Below are 14,153 nucleotides of genomic sequence, written 5' to 3' on the forward strand. Positions count from 1 at the left end.
CCTCAGGAGATGCTGGAGATGTTGACGGTCTGACACCCGACAACTGACCTTTAGGTCAGGTATTTTGACCTTTAGGTCAGTTGTCGGGTTAATTGCATGTAAAAATACGCAAGTAAGTATAACGGGTTAGCACTGATTGACTAACACGTTATTTTCTCGCGGATTAGCAAAGTAATATTTCTTGCTTTAAATGTATTATGTATGGTATTGTATGTATGTATTGGTATCTTTCTTCGAAATGTTTAATGTTTCTTTTAAAATCAAGGACAGGAGATAGCCCTCCAGGACCTATTAATTCATTTAATGTTTAATGATATATAAGGATGTAAATTATGACATATAGAGTAATAATTAATAGAAAATTATTTATTTTGTTCGTATAAAAATAAAAAAACATCAACAATAACAAATTAATTTTTGGTGAATGCGTTCCTTCGAACGCCGCCATAACAATGGCACTGCTGTTATAATTAATGCTTGCCGTGATGGAAGCCCCAGTGCTTGTGGTCGTCGTGGCCGCCCTTCTTGCCGTGGTCGTGGTGGTGGTGGTGGTGCTCCTCGTGGCCGTGGTGGCCCTTGTGGCCGTGGTGGCCCTCGTCGTAGTGGTGCTTGTCGTGGTGGCCGTGCTTGCCGTGGTGGCCCTCGTGGTGTCCGGAGTGATGGTGACCGCCCTTCTTGTGGTGTCCCCCGTGGGTATCATGGTGGCCGTGATGGTGGTGGTGTTTGTGGTGCTTGCCCTCCTTGTGGTCTCCGTCGTGGAAGTGGTGGTCCTTGTGGAAGTGATCCTTGTGGTGTTTCTTGTGATATCCATCGGTGTGCTCTCCCTTGTCGTGGTGTTCGTGGTGGCCGTGCTTGCCGCCCTTGTGGTGGTGGCCGTGCTCGTGGTGCTCACCGTGATGGTCGTGCTCGTCCCAGTGCTTCTTGTGGCCGCCGCCGTGCTCGTGGTGATGACCCTCGTGGTGATGCTTGTCGTGGTGGCCTTCATCGCCCTTGTGGTGGTGGTGATGTCCCTTGTGGCCCTTGTGTCCGTGTCCGCCGTGCTCGTGGTGGTGGTGGCCGTGGTGATCGTGACCGCCGCCGTGCTCGTGGTGATGGCCCTTGCTCTCGGCCACGGCCATGTCCTGCGAGTAGTCAGCCATGCAGGCGGCCGCCAGGCACAGCACTCCAAACACCAACAGCGCCCTCATGTTTGCCGATATACCGTGTCGGTGTTTGTGCCGATAGGTTGTTGTAGAACGGAAGTTTGTCGGTAACTGACCTCCGAATCGTTGATTGGCTTTTTATATCAATTGCAACTAGTAGCGCACGATACCGAAAAGTTTTACAATATATAGACTAAAGTACTTTGCTTTAAATAGATATAATCTGGACGCCTCGCTTTTAGGAAATTTCAGATGTTCAAATTATTCTCATTAAAATATAGTCAAATATAAAAGTCCTTTGTTCATCTATATTGTAATTTATCAATAAACGCTGAAGAGAGAGATGTCGTTGGTAATTGGGATTTTCATTTAATATACGAAAAAAATATGGAGTTTATACTCCATTATTAGGTACTTACGTTTTATTTTAGAGAAGGAAATTGTCGAAAATGGGACTTCTAAATCAAAGTGTTTGTGTAGTCAGAACGCCCGATTAGATTTCTCTTAACCATCACAAGGCTGAATTGATTTCATTCAGAATGTATTTTAAGTATAATTGATTTGTATTGTGCACAAATGTTTGTAAATATTTTTATCTAAAACAACTAAGAACCTACCTAATAAATACCTGATAAAATTAAGTGGATATCAGAAAAGATGGTCGCTACCAAACATTACCTAACGTCCCAAAAAATACAAACGGCGCTGACACAATCTTTAAGTTGTTTTTTTTTTACCTTTTCAACACACTTGCTCAAAACGACGTTTTTTATTCCACCGATTTTTGGCTCATATTCCTAGATATTAAACACGCGTGCTTTTTCAGTATATTAATATAACACTCGTGCTTTTTCATTATATTATCCGACTGAGTTAAGAAGGTAACTGATTGTTAATAATATGCATGGAAACGGAGCCGTCTTAATTTGGTCGAGTAATTAATTTTTTTACCAACTATTAGGTTTCAAATGTTAGTTCAAAGAGGTTTTATCACACCAAACATAATTTATAGATTAAATGATGTCGTAATAGTACATTGTTTTAAATCCACACGAGTTGCGAATTACCTATTCGCACATGTATCGTACAATGTTTTAAAGTACATATGGCCCTTTAAATGTTCGACACAGTAACGTAATATACAAATTTTCGCACTAGTGCTATAAAGTAGCACCATATGTACTATAATAGTACATTACGATACAAGTGCGAAAAATAGGAAATTCGAAACGAGTGGCGATAAATTAAAACACGACCGAAGGGAGCGTTTTAAATCGACACGTGTTGCGAATTACCTATTCGCACATGTATCGTACAACGTTTTACAGTACATATGGCCCTTTAAATGTTCGACACAGTAACGTAATATGCTAATTTTCGCACTAGTGCGGTAAAGTAGCACCATATGTACTACATACATTTTATCGATTTAAAAAAAGCGGTGGTGGCCCAGTGGATATGACGTCCGACTTTCAATCCGGAGGTCGCGGGTTCAAATCCTGGCTCGTACCAATGAGTTTTTCGGAACTTATGTACGAAATATCATTTGATATTTACCACTAGCTTTTCGGTGAAGGAAAACATCGTGAGGAAACCTGCAATACATCTGCGAACAAAATTCAAAGGTGTATGTGAAGTCCCCAATCCGCATTTGGGCTAGCGTGGGGACTATAAGCCCGAGCCCTCTCGCACATGAGAGGAGGCCTGTCCCCAGCAGTGGGACGTATATAGGCTGAATTATTATTATTATTATTTATTATTATTATTATTTATTAGGGTTCCGTAGCCAAATGGCAAAAAACGGAACCCTTATAGATTCGTCATGTCCGTCTGGCTGTCCGATTATATCACAGCCCCTTTTTTCCGAAACTATAAGAGCTATACTGTTCAAACTTAGTAAGTAGATGTATTCTATGAACCGCATTAAGATTTTTACACAAAAATAGAAAAAAAAAATTTTTCATCAAACCTCCTTTCATCAAATCAAAAGGAGGCCTTTCATTAAAAGTAAAAACTCCTGATATTTAAAAGTATATATATATATATGCATATAAGATTATTTATTGATTTATACATTGTACTACTAATAGAGGCAAGAGCCGAGATTGATAGCCATTTACCATCAAAATCGGGTGAAAAATAATTGGCGGCATGTGAAACTTTAATTCAATGGAAAATCAGCAAAACCGCCCAGTCTTTCTTGGAAAACGTGTTGGTAGCTTACTTCAATGAGCTAGCGAATAAGTGCCTACAAGCCCAGCACGCTTTTTAATTATTCGATGTTAAATCTGTAAGCCACCTTTTTGAAAATCATATACATACAGCTCGCGCGCACAATATCGCCTCGTGTGTAATGACCAACTTAGCACACTTGTATCATAATGTACTATTAGTTTTGATGTAAATGTATCGATACTTTAACTGAACTCTAGATAAGTGTTACTTTTTATTTCAACGAGGGTAGTGACCATTTTAAAATAACCTGCAATGAAAAGGTAATTCGTTTTACTATTGTAGTGGAATTTCCAAAATTAAACAGAACGTAAAACGTACAGTAAGTAATCTATAGTAAACATCGAGATGTATTATAAATTTATTACGCGATATAATCCGTTTATATAATTTTATTTAATAAAGTAAAAAGCTTGTCTTTAAAATGAAACAACACTTTTTTATTGTTTTTATTGGTGCTATACCGTGGTTATTCTTCAAACGTCTAGTCTTTTTTTCATTACTTCACTACGTAATCTAACTGGTGCACTTTTTTTAATATTATAAACAAGTTTAAAAAAATACCAAGGGCCGAAACTTCAGTTACCCTGTCACGCTCGTCTATGATAAATTTGAAATATATGTGTATTTTGTGAACCGCCACTGGATTAAATACACAAAATTGTAAGAAATATACTCCATACATCCTGAGTCATGGGTGTTTTCTCTGTATTTAAGTATTTATAAATATTTATATATTATATATATCGTTGTCTAAGTACCCTCAACGCAAGCCTTATCGAGCTTACTGTGGGACTTAGTCAGTTTGTGTAATAATGTTCTATAATATTTATTTATTTTATTTATACATGTAACTATTTGTCACAAAAAAAAAAAACAGGAACCACGAGCGATTTGCATCATTGGGGTTTCTGGGTCTTTAATAATTACTTGAATAAAACTTTTTTGGATAAATTGAATACTTTTGGAAAAAAAAAACCGTTTCTAAAGTCCAAAATAATGTTTATTCCTCTATAACATTCGAATCAAAGTTAAAAAAAAATCGGAAGATTAGCCGTAGAAAAAAAAAAACAAAAAAATAGTTTGAACATGATTGGTTGAGCCATTTTTGAGTTTTCTTTGAAAACTCCTTAATAAAAACTTGTAGGTGCATCATAAGCATGCACTTTTGCGCGAAATGCAGTTAGTTAGTTAAACATCGATAGAACTTAATTCCTATATTTTTAAAGTTATTAGAATAAACACCAATTTTTTCAAAAATTAAGCGTATTATCACCAGACAATATGTACATATTTATACTCCGTTGGTGTTCATTCCCTTGATGTATGGACCTGACGTAATGAAAGTAACTAACTAATAAATATATATATACTAAAGTCATTTAACTATTATGTCTAACATGTTTTTTTGTTTCTTATGTTATTGAGAACAGCTTAAAACGTCATCTCAGTATTTCTTCTTGAGCCATGCAAAAAGGGAGTTTTGATATTATTATATCGGCATATAAAGAAGCAAAGGTACCAGTGAAAGGTGCCAAAAAGGCTGTGAATCTGTTTATTTATATATTGTGTAAGGTATCGTAAATATCTCAAATACTTACGGTATTGAGTTTTATTTCCTCTCCGTTTTCTCATTCCCTTATCATTTATATCATTCTCTTGTCGTTTTTTCGTAGTCCCTGTAGATTTTATCATTCCTCTGAGAGCTAAAATAAAATTGCCGTAATTGATGTGTTATAAACGGAACTAAAGATGATGATCTTATGATTAAATTGAATTTGATATTTTATTATAACTATCGCCTAGGGAATAGTATGAATAATCCGATTCTGAAGAATGACCCACCTTCACATGCTATAACATAAATATTAAGGTTAATAAGCAGTATAAGCACCTACCTATACATTGGTAAAATAAAACAAAATTGCTAATTGCTTCGCTCGCTAAAAGAAACCCTACGCACGATGTGGGAGTAAGGCACTCTCTAGACTTTTAATACATCAATCGACCATCGTTTTAATTTATAAAACTTTTAAGGATTCTTTCAATTCTAGCTGAGCGATGAGAAGATCAATTTGCTTAATTTAAGCATTACTTATCTGGGTTACAAAATCGTATTTGTATTTTATTTTTGAAACTGTTTAGGTTTCCACAATACTTAATAGCACTCAAATGGTATCAATTACATAAACGTTTACGTGAAGACGCAGCCCTATGAGCAAAAGACACTGGAATAAGTAGGTCTTTAATTCTTTATTACTAATATTTTTTAAGCAACTCGAATTATTCTTTAGCCATACGATTAAATAAATAAATGTTAACATTTACAAAATAATGCTTGAGGATAGTTTTTAATGCAATTTCTTTTATTTTTATTTTTACACGTTTTTATGGGTTATTCCCACTAGTTACCACCAAATTGTTACCAGTGGTAACTACTGGGAATTTTTTCCCACCTTTTACCACTGGTAACTACTGGGAAAAAATCCCACTAGTTACCACCAACTTGGTTTGGTGTTTGGTAAAAGTTGGGATTTTTTTTCCCAGTGATTACCACCATTTGGTTAGCGTTCAATAGTAATAAAAACAGTTTAAATAGAGAGTGCTTTAATCAATAATTAATTAAAAGTTCATTGAATTATAAGTTAATTAATTATTAGTGTAATTATAAGTCGATTCGTGTTTCAGTAAACTGCCTTAAATAAAAATCATAAATAAAAATAAATCGGTATTTGACTGATTTGATTGTTCGTTCGTATAATTGTGACGTTATTTATTGAAAGGGGCTTATTGTCGAAGGCGCTTACACCATTATCAACGATGCTTCTATATAAATACAACGCTGCGCTACGCAGTGTAGCGTAAGCGCCCTTGACAAAAGATCCAGGTGTCATAGATAACGTCACAATTAATAAAATTTACAATTAGTAAAATAAATGCTCTGATGCTCTCGGGGTTGATGGCAAAAAGGAAAAAAAAAACATATATACTAATAATTGATATAATTAATATAATTCCAAATAAAACTAATGAAATGTTTATTATAGGTAAAAATAAATATAAATATTCTTTCAACGAACAACATTGATTTAATTGCTATCGGCGCGTGGTGATTAAAATTTAACACGTAATATAACTCCATGCATGTTGTAGGACTGTTATCGCCAACTGCTGGGTGAGCTCGGCGGACATGTTGACCGCTCAGAACAACCAGTGTAAACGCATATCTCTGGCGTGCTTTCTTCATCAATGTCTCGGTCACGTTACGCTGGTCTGCGCGACAGCCCGGTCCGCCCACGCTCGCGCGATAACAATTTCACTGTACTGTACTTAGCTTACCAGTTGCCAATTGACACAGTACGTAGTACGTACCCACTTTTTCTTACAGAAATAAGTTGTTTTGTTTTAGAATATATTCTATGATATTCATGCACTATGTAAATAATGTATATTATGATTGCTTGTATTTCTATGTAAGTGAACTGTAATATTCTTTTGGATAATAAATATTATTTTAAATTATAATTTTATCCTAACGTTAATTTCTCTCTTAATATTTTTTTTGTTTATTTTGCACTTGCACTGGTTTTTAATATTTTTGATCACTTTTAAGGCAGTTTACTGAAACACTAATCGACTTATAATTATTTAACTTATCATTAATTGGACTTGTAATTAATGTAAGTGGTAACTACTAGGAAAAAAATCCCAGTAGTTACCACCAAACCAAGGTAGTGGTAACTAGTGGGATTTTTTTTCCAGTAGTTACCAGTGGCGAAAGGTGGGAAAAAAATTCCCCATAGTTACCACTGGTAACAACTTGTTTGTAACTAGTGGGAATAACCCTTGTATAATAGTTTCGCCATGTCTGTCTGTCTGTCTGTCTGTCCGAGGCTTTGCTCCGTGGTCGTTAGTGCTAGAAAGCTGAAATTTGGCATGGATATATAAATCAATAAAGCCGACAAAGTCGTACAATAAAACCTAAAATTTTTTTTTTGAGGGTACCTCCCCTACACGTAAAGTTGGGGTGAATTTTTTTTTTTGCTTCGACCGTGGGTTATCATTGGAAAGGTCTTTCAAAACTAATAGGGGTCTTCAACAAACATTTTTTAATAAAGTGAATATATTCGGAGATAATTGCTCCGAAAGAAAAAAAAATGTGTCCCCCCCTCTAACTTTTGAACCATAGATCCAAAAAATATGAAAAAAATCGTGGAAGTAGAGCTTAAGAAAGACATTAAATGAAAACTATAGCGGACATGATCAGTTTAGCTGTTTTTGAGTTATCGCAAATGTTTCCCCTTCATAGTAAAAAGACTTACTTTAATTAGGTACTGATTATGCAAATTTGCCTATTTGTTTAACTCGCGTGAAAGGTACCGTTTCATCCCTTGGTTAACAATTTACTATACTTTAACCTCCAATTTAGCTTATTGTGACGGAAGAGTAACTACGGAACCCTACACTGAGCGTGGCCCGACATGCTCTTGGCCGGTTTTTATTTATTTATAAGATCAATGTTCCGTAGTCGGCGCAGTCAAACTTTATAGTTTCGTCATACCGCCCTTACCCATACGTCTGTCTGTCGTCTGTCGATTTCCTTGGAATAGAAATAGGCCCTGTCCATTTAAAGCAAATTACCTCAATCACTCAATTAAACATACATATTTAGGTAACGACTCCGCCTGCTCATTGCGGATATTAAACCTCTATTAAGGAGGAAGAGTTAGCTTAACATGCTGACAACCGTGTTAGCTCTGGGGGCACGTTAGTATTATTACCCCCTTGCCAAGAAGAGCAAGCGAAGCGCAAGGCCCAACATTTTCTCGAAGCGCTTCGTAATTATTTTTGAACCCTCATAACTTAGGTTTGGATTATACCAGATAAACAAAATTCTCGGGATATGATATTAAAGGTGGACTTATTAAACATACATATTATAAAGTTTCAACTGCCTCTTATACTTTCGATTTTATTGATATCTTAAAAAACCCTATTTCGTCACTGACTCACTCACTGATGATTATCAAAAATTTTGGGTACTTCCTGAAGTCCTAGAAAGCTGAAATTTGGTATGTTCGGTGTTAGTTTTAGAACTGTTTTGTTGTTAGTACAAAAACAACTCTAAACTTGGAACTTTTACCCCAAAACCCCTTAACCTAGGGGATGGAAGTTTGTATGATAATTCCGCAAAATTGATATAGGATCTCCATGTTATAAATAATAAAATACATATTTCAGGATTTTTAGCCAATCACCCCCATTCTGTAAATTAGGGGATGGAAGATTGTTATAAGAAACTTACAAAAAGAAGTGAAATCCCACCACAAACAGTTTCAGGTAAAATGCTGTCGAGTACATATGTTTCGCACTGTCAAAATGTTATCAGATCTTTTGTAGAGCCAAGCTTCTACAACCTAAGTCAAAATACTTCGTTACTACAAGAAGTACTGTGAAATTAGTTAGGGCTTGTAGAGTTATGGCGTGTCTCTACACGAAGAAGCTTGAAGTTAGAAGGTTGACTCTGCATAAGATCTAATAACTATTTGACAGTGCGAAAAAATATACTCGTCTTTTTACATGAAAATGTTTTTGGTGGGATATAATAGCACCTTAAATTATCTTAGATTCGGTGTCCAAAATGTTACTAGGTACATTTTAAGATTATAAGAAAATTAATAATAAAATAAATTAATAATAAATATTTGGGGACAATGTAACACAAATCGACCTTGCTTCAAACTAAGCGAAGCTTGTACTGTGGGTACTTGGCAACGACATACATATGTTACGTATAAATATATACATATATACATAGAAATCACCCATGAGTCAGTCTGTGTTCATCACACAAATAAATGCCCTTACCGGGATTCGAATCCGGGACCATCGGCTTCAGAGAGAGGGTCACTATCACTACCCACTAGGACAGACCGGTCGTCAAATCACGTAACAACTACTAAAATATTAAGATTTTATCTTTAAAAAATCAGTAGCTAGTTAGCGTAACTTCAACCACTAAAATGTGTTCACTTCAATCGTATGTAGACCAAATGTAGACTACAAAGAAGATGTATTCGAGTAATTGTAAATAATTTTCAAACGTTCGGTAAATCCATAATTTCGAAGAGTCCGTTTAAGGAATTAGTTGACATTCGGAATGTGGAACGATTCGGACGAGATAGGGACTGGACAAGGACAGAGATGGGATATATGAAAAAAAATATTTGTGCTTTTCAGTGGGTCGGTTATTGAAGGTAGTTCCCTGTTTTTTGAGATATGAAATTAAGTTATTTTGGTTTTACTTTATTTTTCAAATTTTAACGATTAAGCGCGTAAGGTTAGTTAAGCGAATTCGTTTTCGCTGAACTAATCTTACGCAACTGCCCAAAAGAGGAGAGTAATGTTTTCAGGGTTGATGTGTATTAGTCAGTACCTATCATGCGATTTTTTTTATTTGTGTTTTATTTCTTTATCAAAAGGAAGGGTTTTGATTATTTAATAACCCAAATTTAAATTTAAATATACTATATACCTATAGTCCAAAAACGAAAATTTTCTAAAAGTCGTTATTAATGATTATTTATATTTTAATGGGAAACAAACAACATGCAATTATACAAAATATAAACTAACATGATTAAAACACGAGCCAAAACAGTTTCTTTTCTACTAGTGAATTACACAGAAATGCTCTAAAGTCACTTAATTAAATTTGATTCAATACAAAAACATATAAAAGTATTATCCAAAGCAGATACTCGTATGAGCCAAATAGCTTGAAATAAACACATTTTAATTTTAATGTAATTTAATTCAGTTGTTGAGATGAGACTCGAATAATTTGTGACACACATAGATTTGGATTTTAATTTTCTCACAATAGTACATTACGATACAAGTGCGAAAAATAGGAAATTCGAAACGAGTGGCGATAAATTAAAACACGACCGAAGGGAGTGTTTTAAATCGACACGAGTTGCGAATTACCTATTCGCACATGTATCGTACAACGTTTTACAGTACATATGGCCCTTTAAATGTTCGACACAGTAACGTAATATGCTACTTCTCGCACTAGTGCTATAAAGTAGCCCCATATGTACTGTAAAAAATATATTGTTTCATGAAGCTACTCGCTGGTACGCTTAGAAGTCAGTCACGAGCCGTGGTTCGAACCTTGACCTCTACTCTCTCTTGACTCTAGACTACCGGTGTTATTCGCACGCCTCACCGCAAAGCCACCAGCGATGACAGCATGGTTCCATTTTCATCACCTGTCACTATGCCCGTCACTTTCGTGCTTACGTGCTCGTTAGAACGTGACAGGTATGGTGACAATATGGTGATAATATGATAAAGAGCCGAACATCTAAGCCCTACACGGACCCCGCCAAGCTAGATGACATTCGTCGACAGTAGTAGTATATTTAACCACTCTCATGCTTTTGGTAGCTGTAGCTACCAGCTGTCACCCTTATTTTATTATAATAATAGAAGTCACTGAAACATATCAATCACGTGAATTCCGTATTAGGTTCCGTAACCAAAATGGCAAAAACGGAACCCTTATAAAACTATAAGGGTTCTGTTTTTGACGAAACCGTCATGCCCGTCCGTCCGTCCGGCAAACCAAACGCTCGTTGGGCAGACAACTTACAACGAAAAGTAAGGAACTGGCAGGAAGTAGCTCAAGACAGAGCGCTATGGCATGATTTGGAGGAGGCTTTTACCCGAGAGGGGTCCAAACCTATGTATTATTTTGTTAGTTAATTAGTTAAAAAAAAAAACTGTATTTTTTTTCCGTGTACCTATAGCGTAAGTTGGTTTTGGAATAAAGGGCTTTTTATTTAATTTATTTTTATTTATAGTTTCGTCATGCCCGTCCGTCCTTCTGTCCGTATGTCATATTAAGAACGTAGGCCTAACGTGAGCCGCTACTTAATTTAAAAGTTAAAATTTATGAAAAAATATATTTAGGGAGGGACTTCATATACATATATGGAGGATATTACTAAAAGTGTAGAAAGTATTTTTTTCAGTAAAATAAAAAATTTGGCAAATCATTCGATTTCAAAATAAAATAAGGTACTTATCTAAGAGCGTTTTTAGGGTTCCGTACCAAAAAGGTACAAAAGAAACCCTTATGGAGCGACTCTGTCCGTCCGCCTGTCTTTTTGTCACATCGCTAAATATCTCGAGAACCACTTAAGCTATCGATTTGAAATTTAGAATAGTTATGAATAACACTAAACCAAACACATTGAAAGTATTTTTTTATTTTATTAACTATGGATATTGCCCAATATGAAGAGGGGACAAAATTCTAGTAACTAGGTCAAGTCGGGTATCATTTGAAAGAGCTCAAATTGTACGTTTAAATTTTTTTTTTCTTTTTTATTCATAGTGAAAAAAATATGAATATAAAAAAATACCTTCCCCCTTATCTCCGAAGTTTACCGAAGAAAAATTATGTTTTTTTAATACAATATTAACATTACTATAAATTTTACAGGTAAAATATAATTCAGACCTCTATCTTGGTAACTTTTTTTATTAACAATAAATATTTCCAAATTCAGTTTGCAATTTAATCAACTTTACGTGTGTTTATAACACATAAATTTTCTATGAAATTACATTAAAAATACCTGTTTTCTAATAAAATAAAAAGTTTTGGAATCGAGTCACATGATAAAGAATTATCCTCAAAAAACCAACATACAATTACATCCCGCGTATTAGTTAGATAATTTGACGATAGATGGAACTGTACACAATAATACTTATTATAGGTACTAAGTATAGTTACACGAGCTATTTCAAAGTTTGTACGGAACCATCGGTGCGCGAATAAAATGAACTCGCACTTGACCGTTTTTAGGGTTCCGGAGCCAAATGGCAAAAAGCAGAACCCTTATGGATTCGTCATGTCTGTCTGTCTGTCCGTCCGTATGTCACAGCCACTTTTTTCCGAAACTATAAAAACTATACTGTTGAAACTTGGTAAGTAGATGTATTCTGTAAACCGCATTAAGATTTGCACACAAAAATAGAAAAAAAAAACGATAAATTTTGGGGGTTCCCCATACTTAGAACTGAAACTCGAAAATTTCTTTTTATCAAACCCATACGTGTGGGGTATCTGGATAGGTCTTCAAAAACAATATTGAGGTTTCTAATATCATTTTTTTTGTAACCTGAATAGTTTGCGCGAGAGACACTTCCAAAGTGGTAAAATGAATAATAAAACATATGATGTACGGTCAGCTGCAGAGAAAAAGTACCCCGCTGCATACAAAATTTCTATGCAGGGGGGTACCTTTTCTCTGCAATTGACTGTACATTACCATGCAAACTTACCATGCATTGTATTTCTACTTAATTATTAAATACTGCGGAATGGAGTATCGAGACAAACCATTGTGGTTTAACGATACTTTTTGATCAAATATTCTGTAATTGTGATTTATCTGTAATAAATAATAAATAATAATAAATAAACTTCCACCGAAAATTGCTTTGAACGCGATCTAGTAATTAGTTTTTTTTTTCATAAATGGTACGGAACCCTTCATGGGCAAGTCTGACTCGCACTTGGCCGTTTTTTTTTAATTAAGTGTATACTTTTGGAAATAACCGCTACGTTAGTCTAATATATTGTTGTCCCCCCCCCCCCAACCCCCTCAAGCTTTTGAACCGGGGGTGCAAAAAAATTGGAAAAAAAAAGCTTCATAAATACTTTCCACGAAAATTATTTTCCACACGATCGGTGGAGTTAAACCAAAATCAACCTCTCATCCTTTAGTACTTAGGTCACAATATTATTTATTTGGCTAAAACAGGGCAAGTTTCCAATTCCTTTTTCGTATTGCTAGTACTAGTGGTACTGAAAAATTACCGATAATTTGACCGAGAGTTAGCCAAGGTCTCCGTTTCCGCTTGGACAAAAATGCTTTCGTACGTCCGAATATTCTCCTCTGCAGGTAGCATTTCTTAACCGATTCTCCTTTTGTGAGCAGGTTCGGTAGATAGATATAATTTTTCTGCCGTTTCGATGTTCGGGAAAATTTCAAAATAACGAAAATTGGCTTAAAGGGCTCAAACGCCGGCAGGGTGGCACTTAAAAGTATTGCGAGTTTGCTGTGATAATGATTCAATTGAGTAAAAATTATTTTTATTATTTTTAACTTATCGCAAAGTCTACAGCTCACAGAGGCACTGGTGTATAAATATCTTACCTTTACGGTAACCTACACACATTGAACTAGACCCACCTAAGCAAAAAAGTTAATACTCATCACAACACCAATTCTCCTACCAGATTACGAACCCAGGACCACTAACTACCTAGTTGGTTACTAAATTCTGTTACTGCAATAATCTTTATCCACATAAAATATACGAACGAAAGTTAAATAAACTATATGTATAATTATTAAAATGAAGTACACAAAATCAGGAATTACATATGACAATATCATTCAAAATGGCCTCCTTTGGCCTTGACACAGGCCCTCAAACGACGAAGCCAGTCATCAATAGCGGCACGCACGATTATTATGTCTAATTCCGTCAGTCTTAACTATGGCCCGCTTGAGGGAGTCAAGATTTGTGTGGGGTTTAGCACAGGCTTTCTCCCCAATAACCTGCCATATGGCATAATCCAGGGGGTTAAGGTCCGGGCTGGAGGAAGGCCAGTCTTCGTGGGCAATAAAGTCAATTTTGTTCCTTCGAAACCAGGCTTGAGTTGTTTTTGCCTTATGTGCAGGAGCTGAG

At 35.6% G+C, this 14,153-nt stretch overlaps 1 protein-coding gene across 1 annotated transcript; it reads right to left on the reverse strand.

Annotated features, from left to right (window-relative positions):
- Positions 1 to 350: 350 nt before the first annotated feature.
- LOC133534836 (histidine-rich glycoprotein-like) lies at positions 351 to 1,374 on the reverse strand. Its single transcript, XM_061874125.1, has one exon. It carries the CDS (start codon positions 1,185 to 1,187, stop codon positions 471 to 473), a length of 717 nt encoding a protein of 238 aa, XP_061730109.1. The 5' UTR covers positions 1,188 to 1,374; the 3' UTR covers positions 351 to 470.
- Positions 1,375 to 14,153: the final 12,779 nt, after the last annotated feature.

Source organism: Cydia pomonella, chromosome 2 (assembly GCF_033807575.1).
Source record: "Cydia pomonella isolate Wapato2018A chromosome 2, ilCydPomo1, whole genome shotgun sequence".
In the NCBI taxonomy this organism is placed as follows: Eukaryota; Metazoa; Arthropoda; class Insecta; order Lepidoptera; family Tortricidae; genus Cydia; species Cydia pomonella.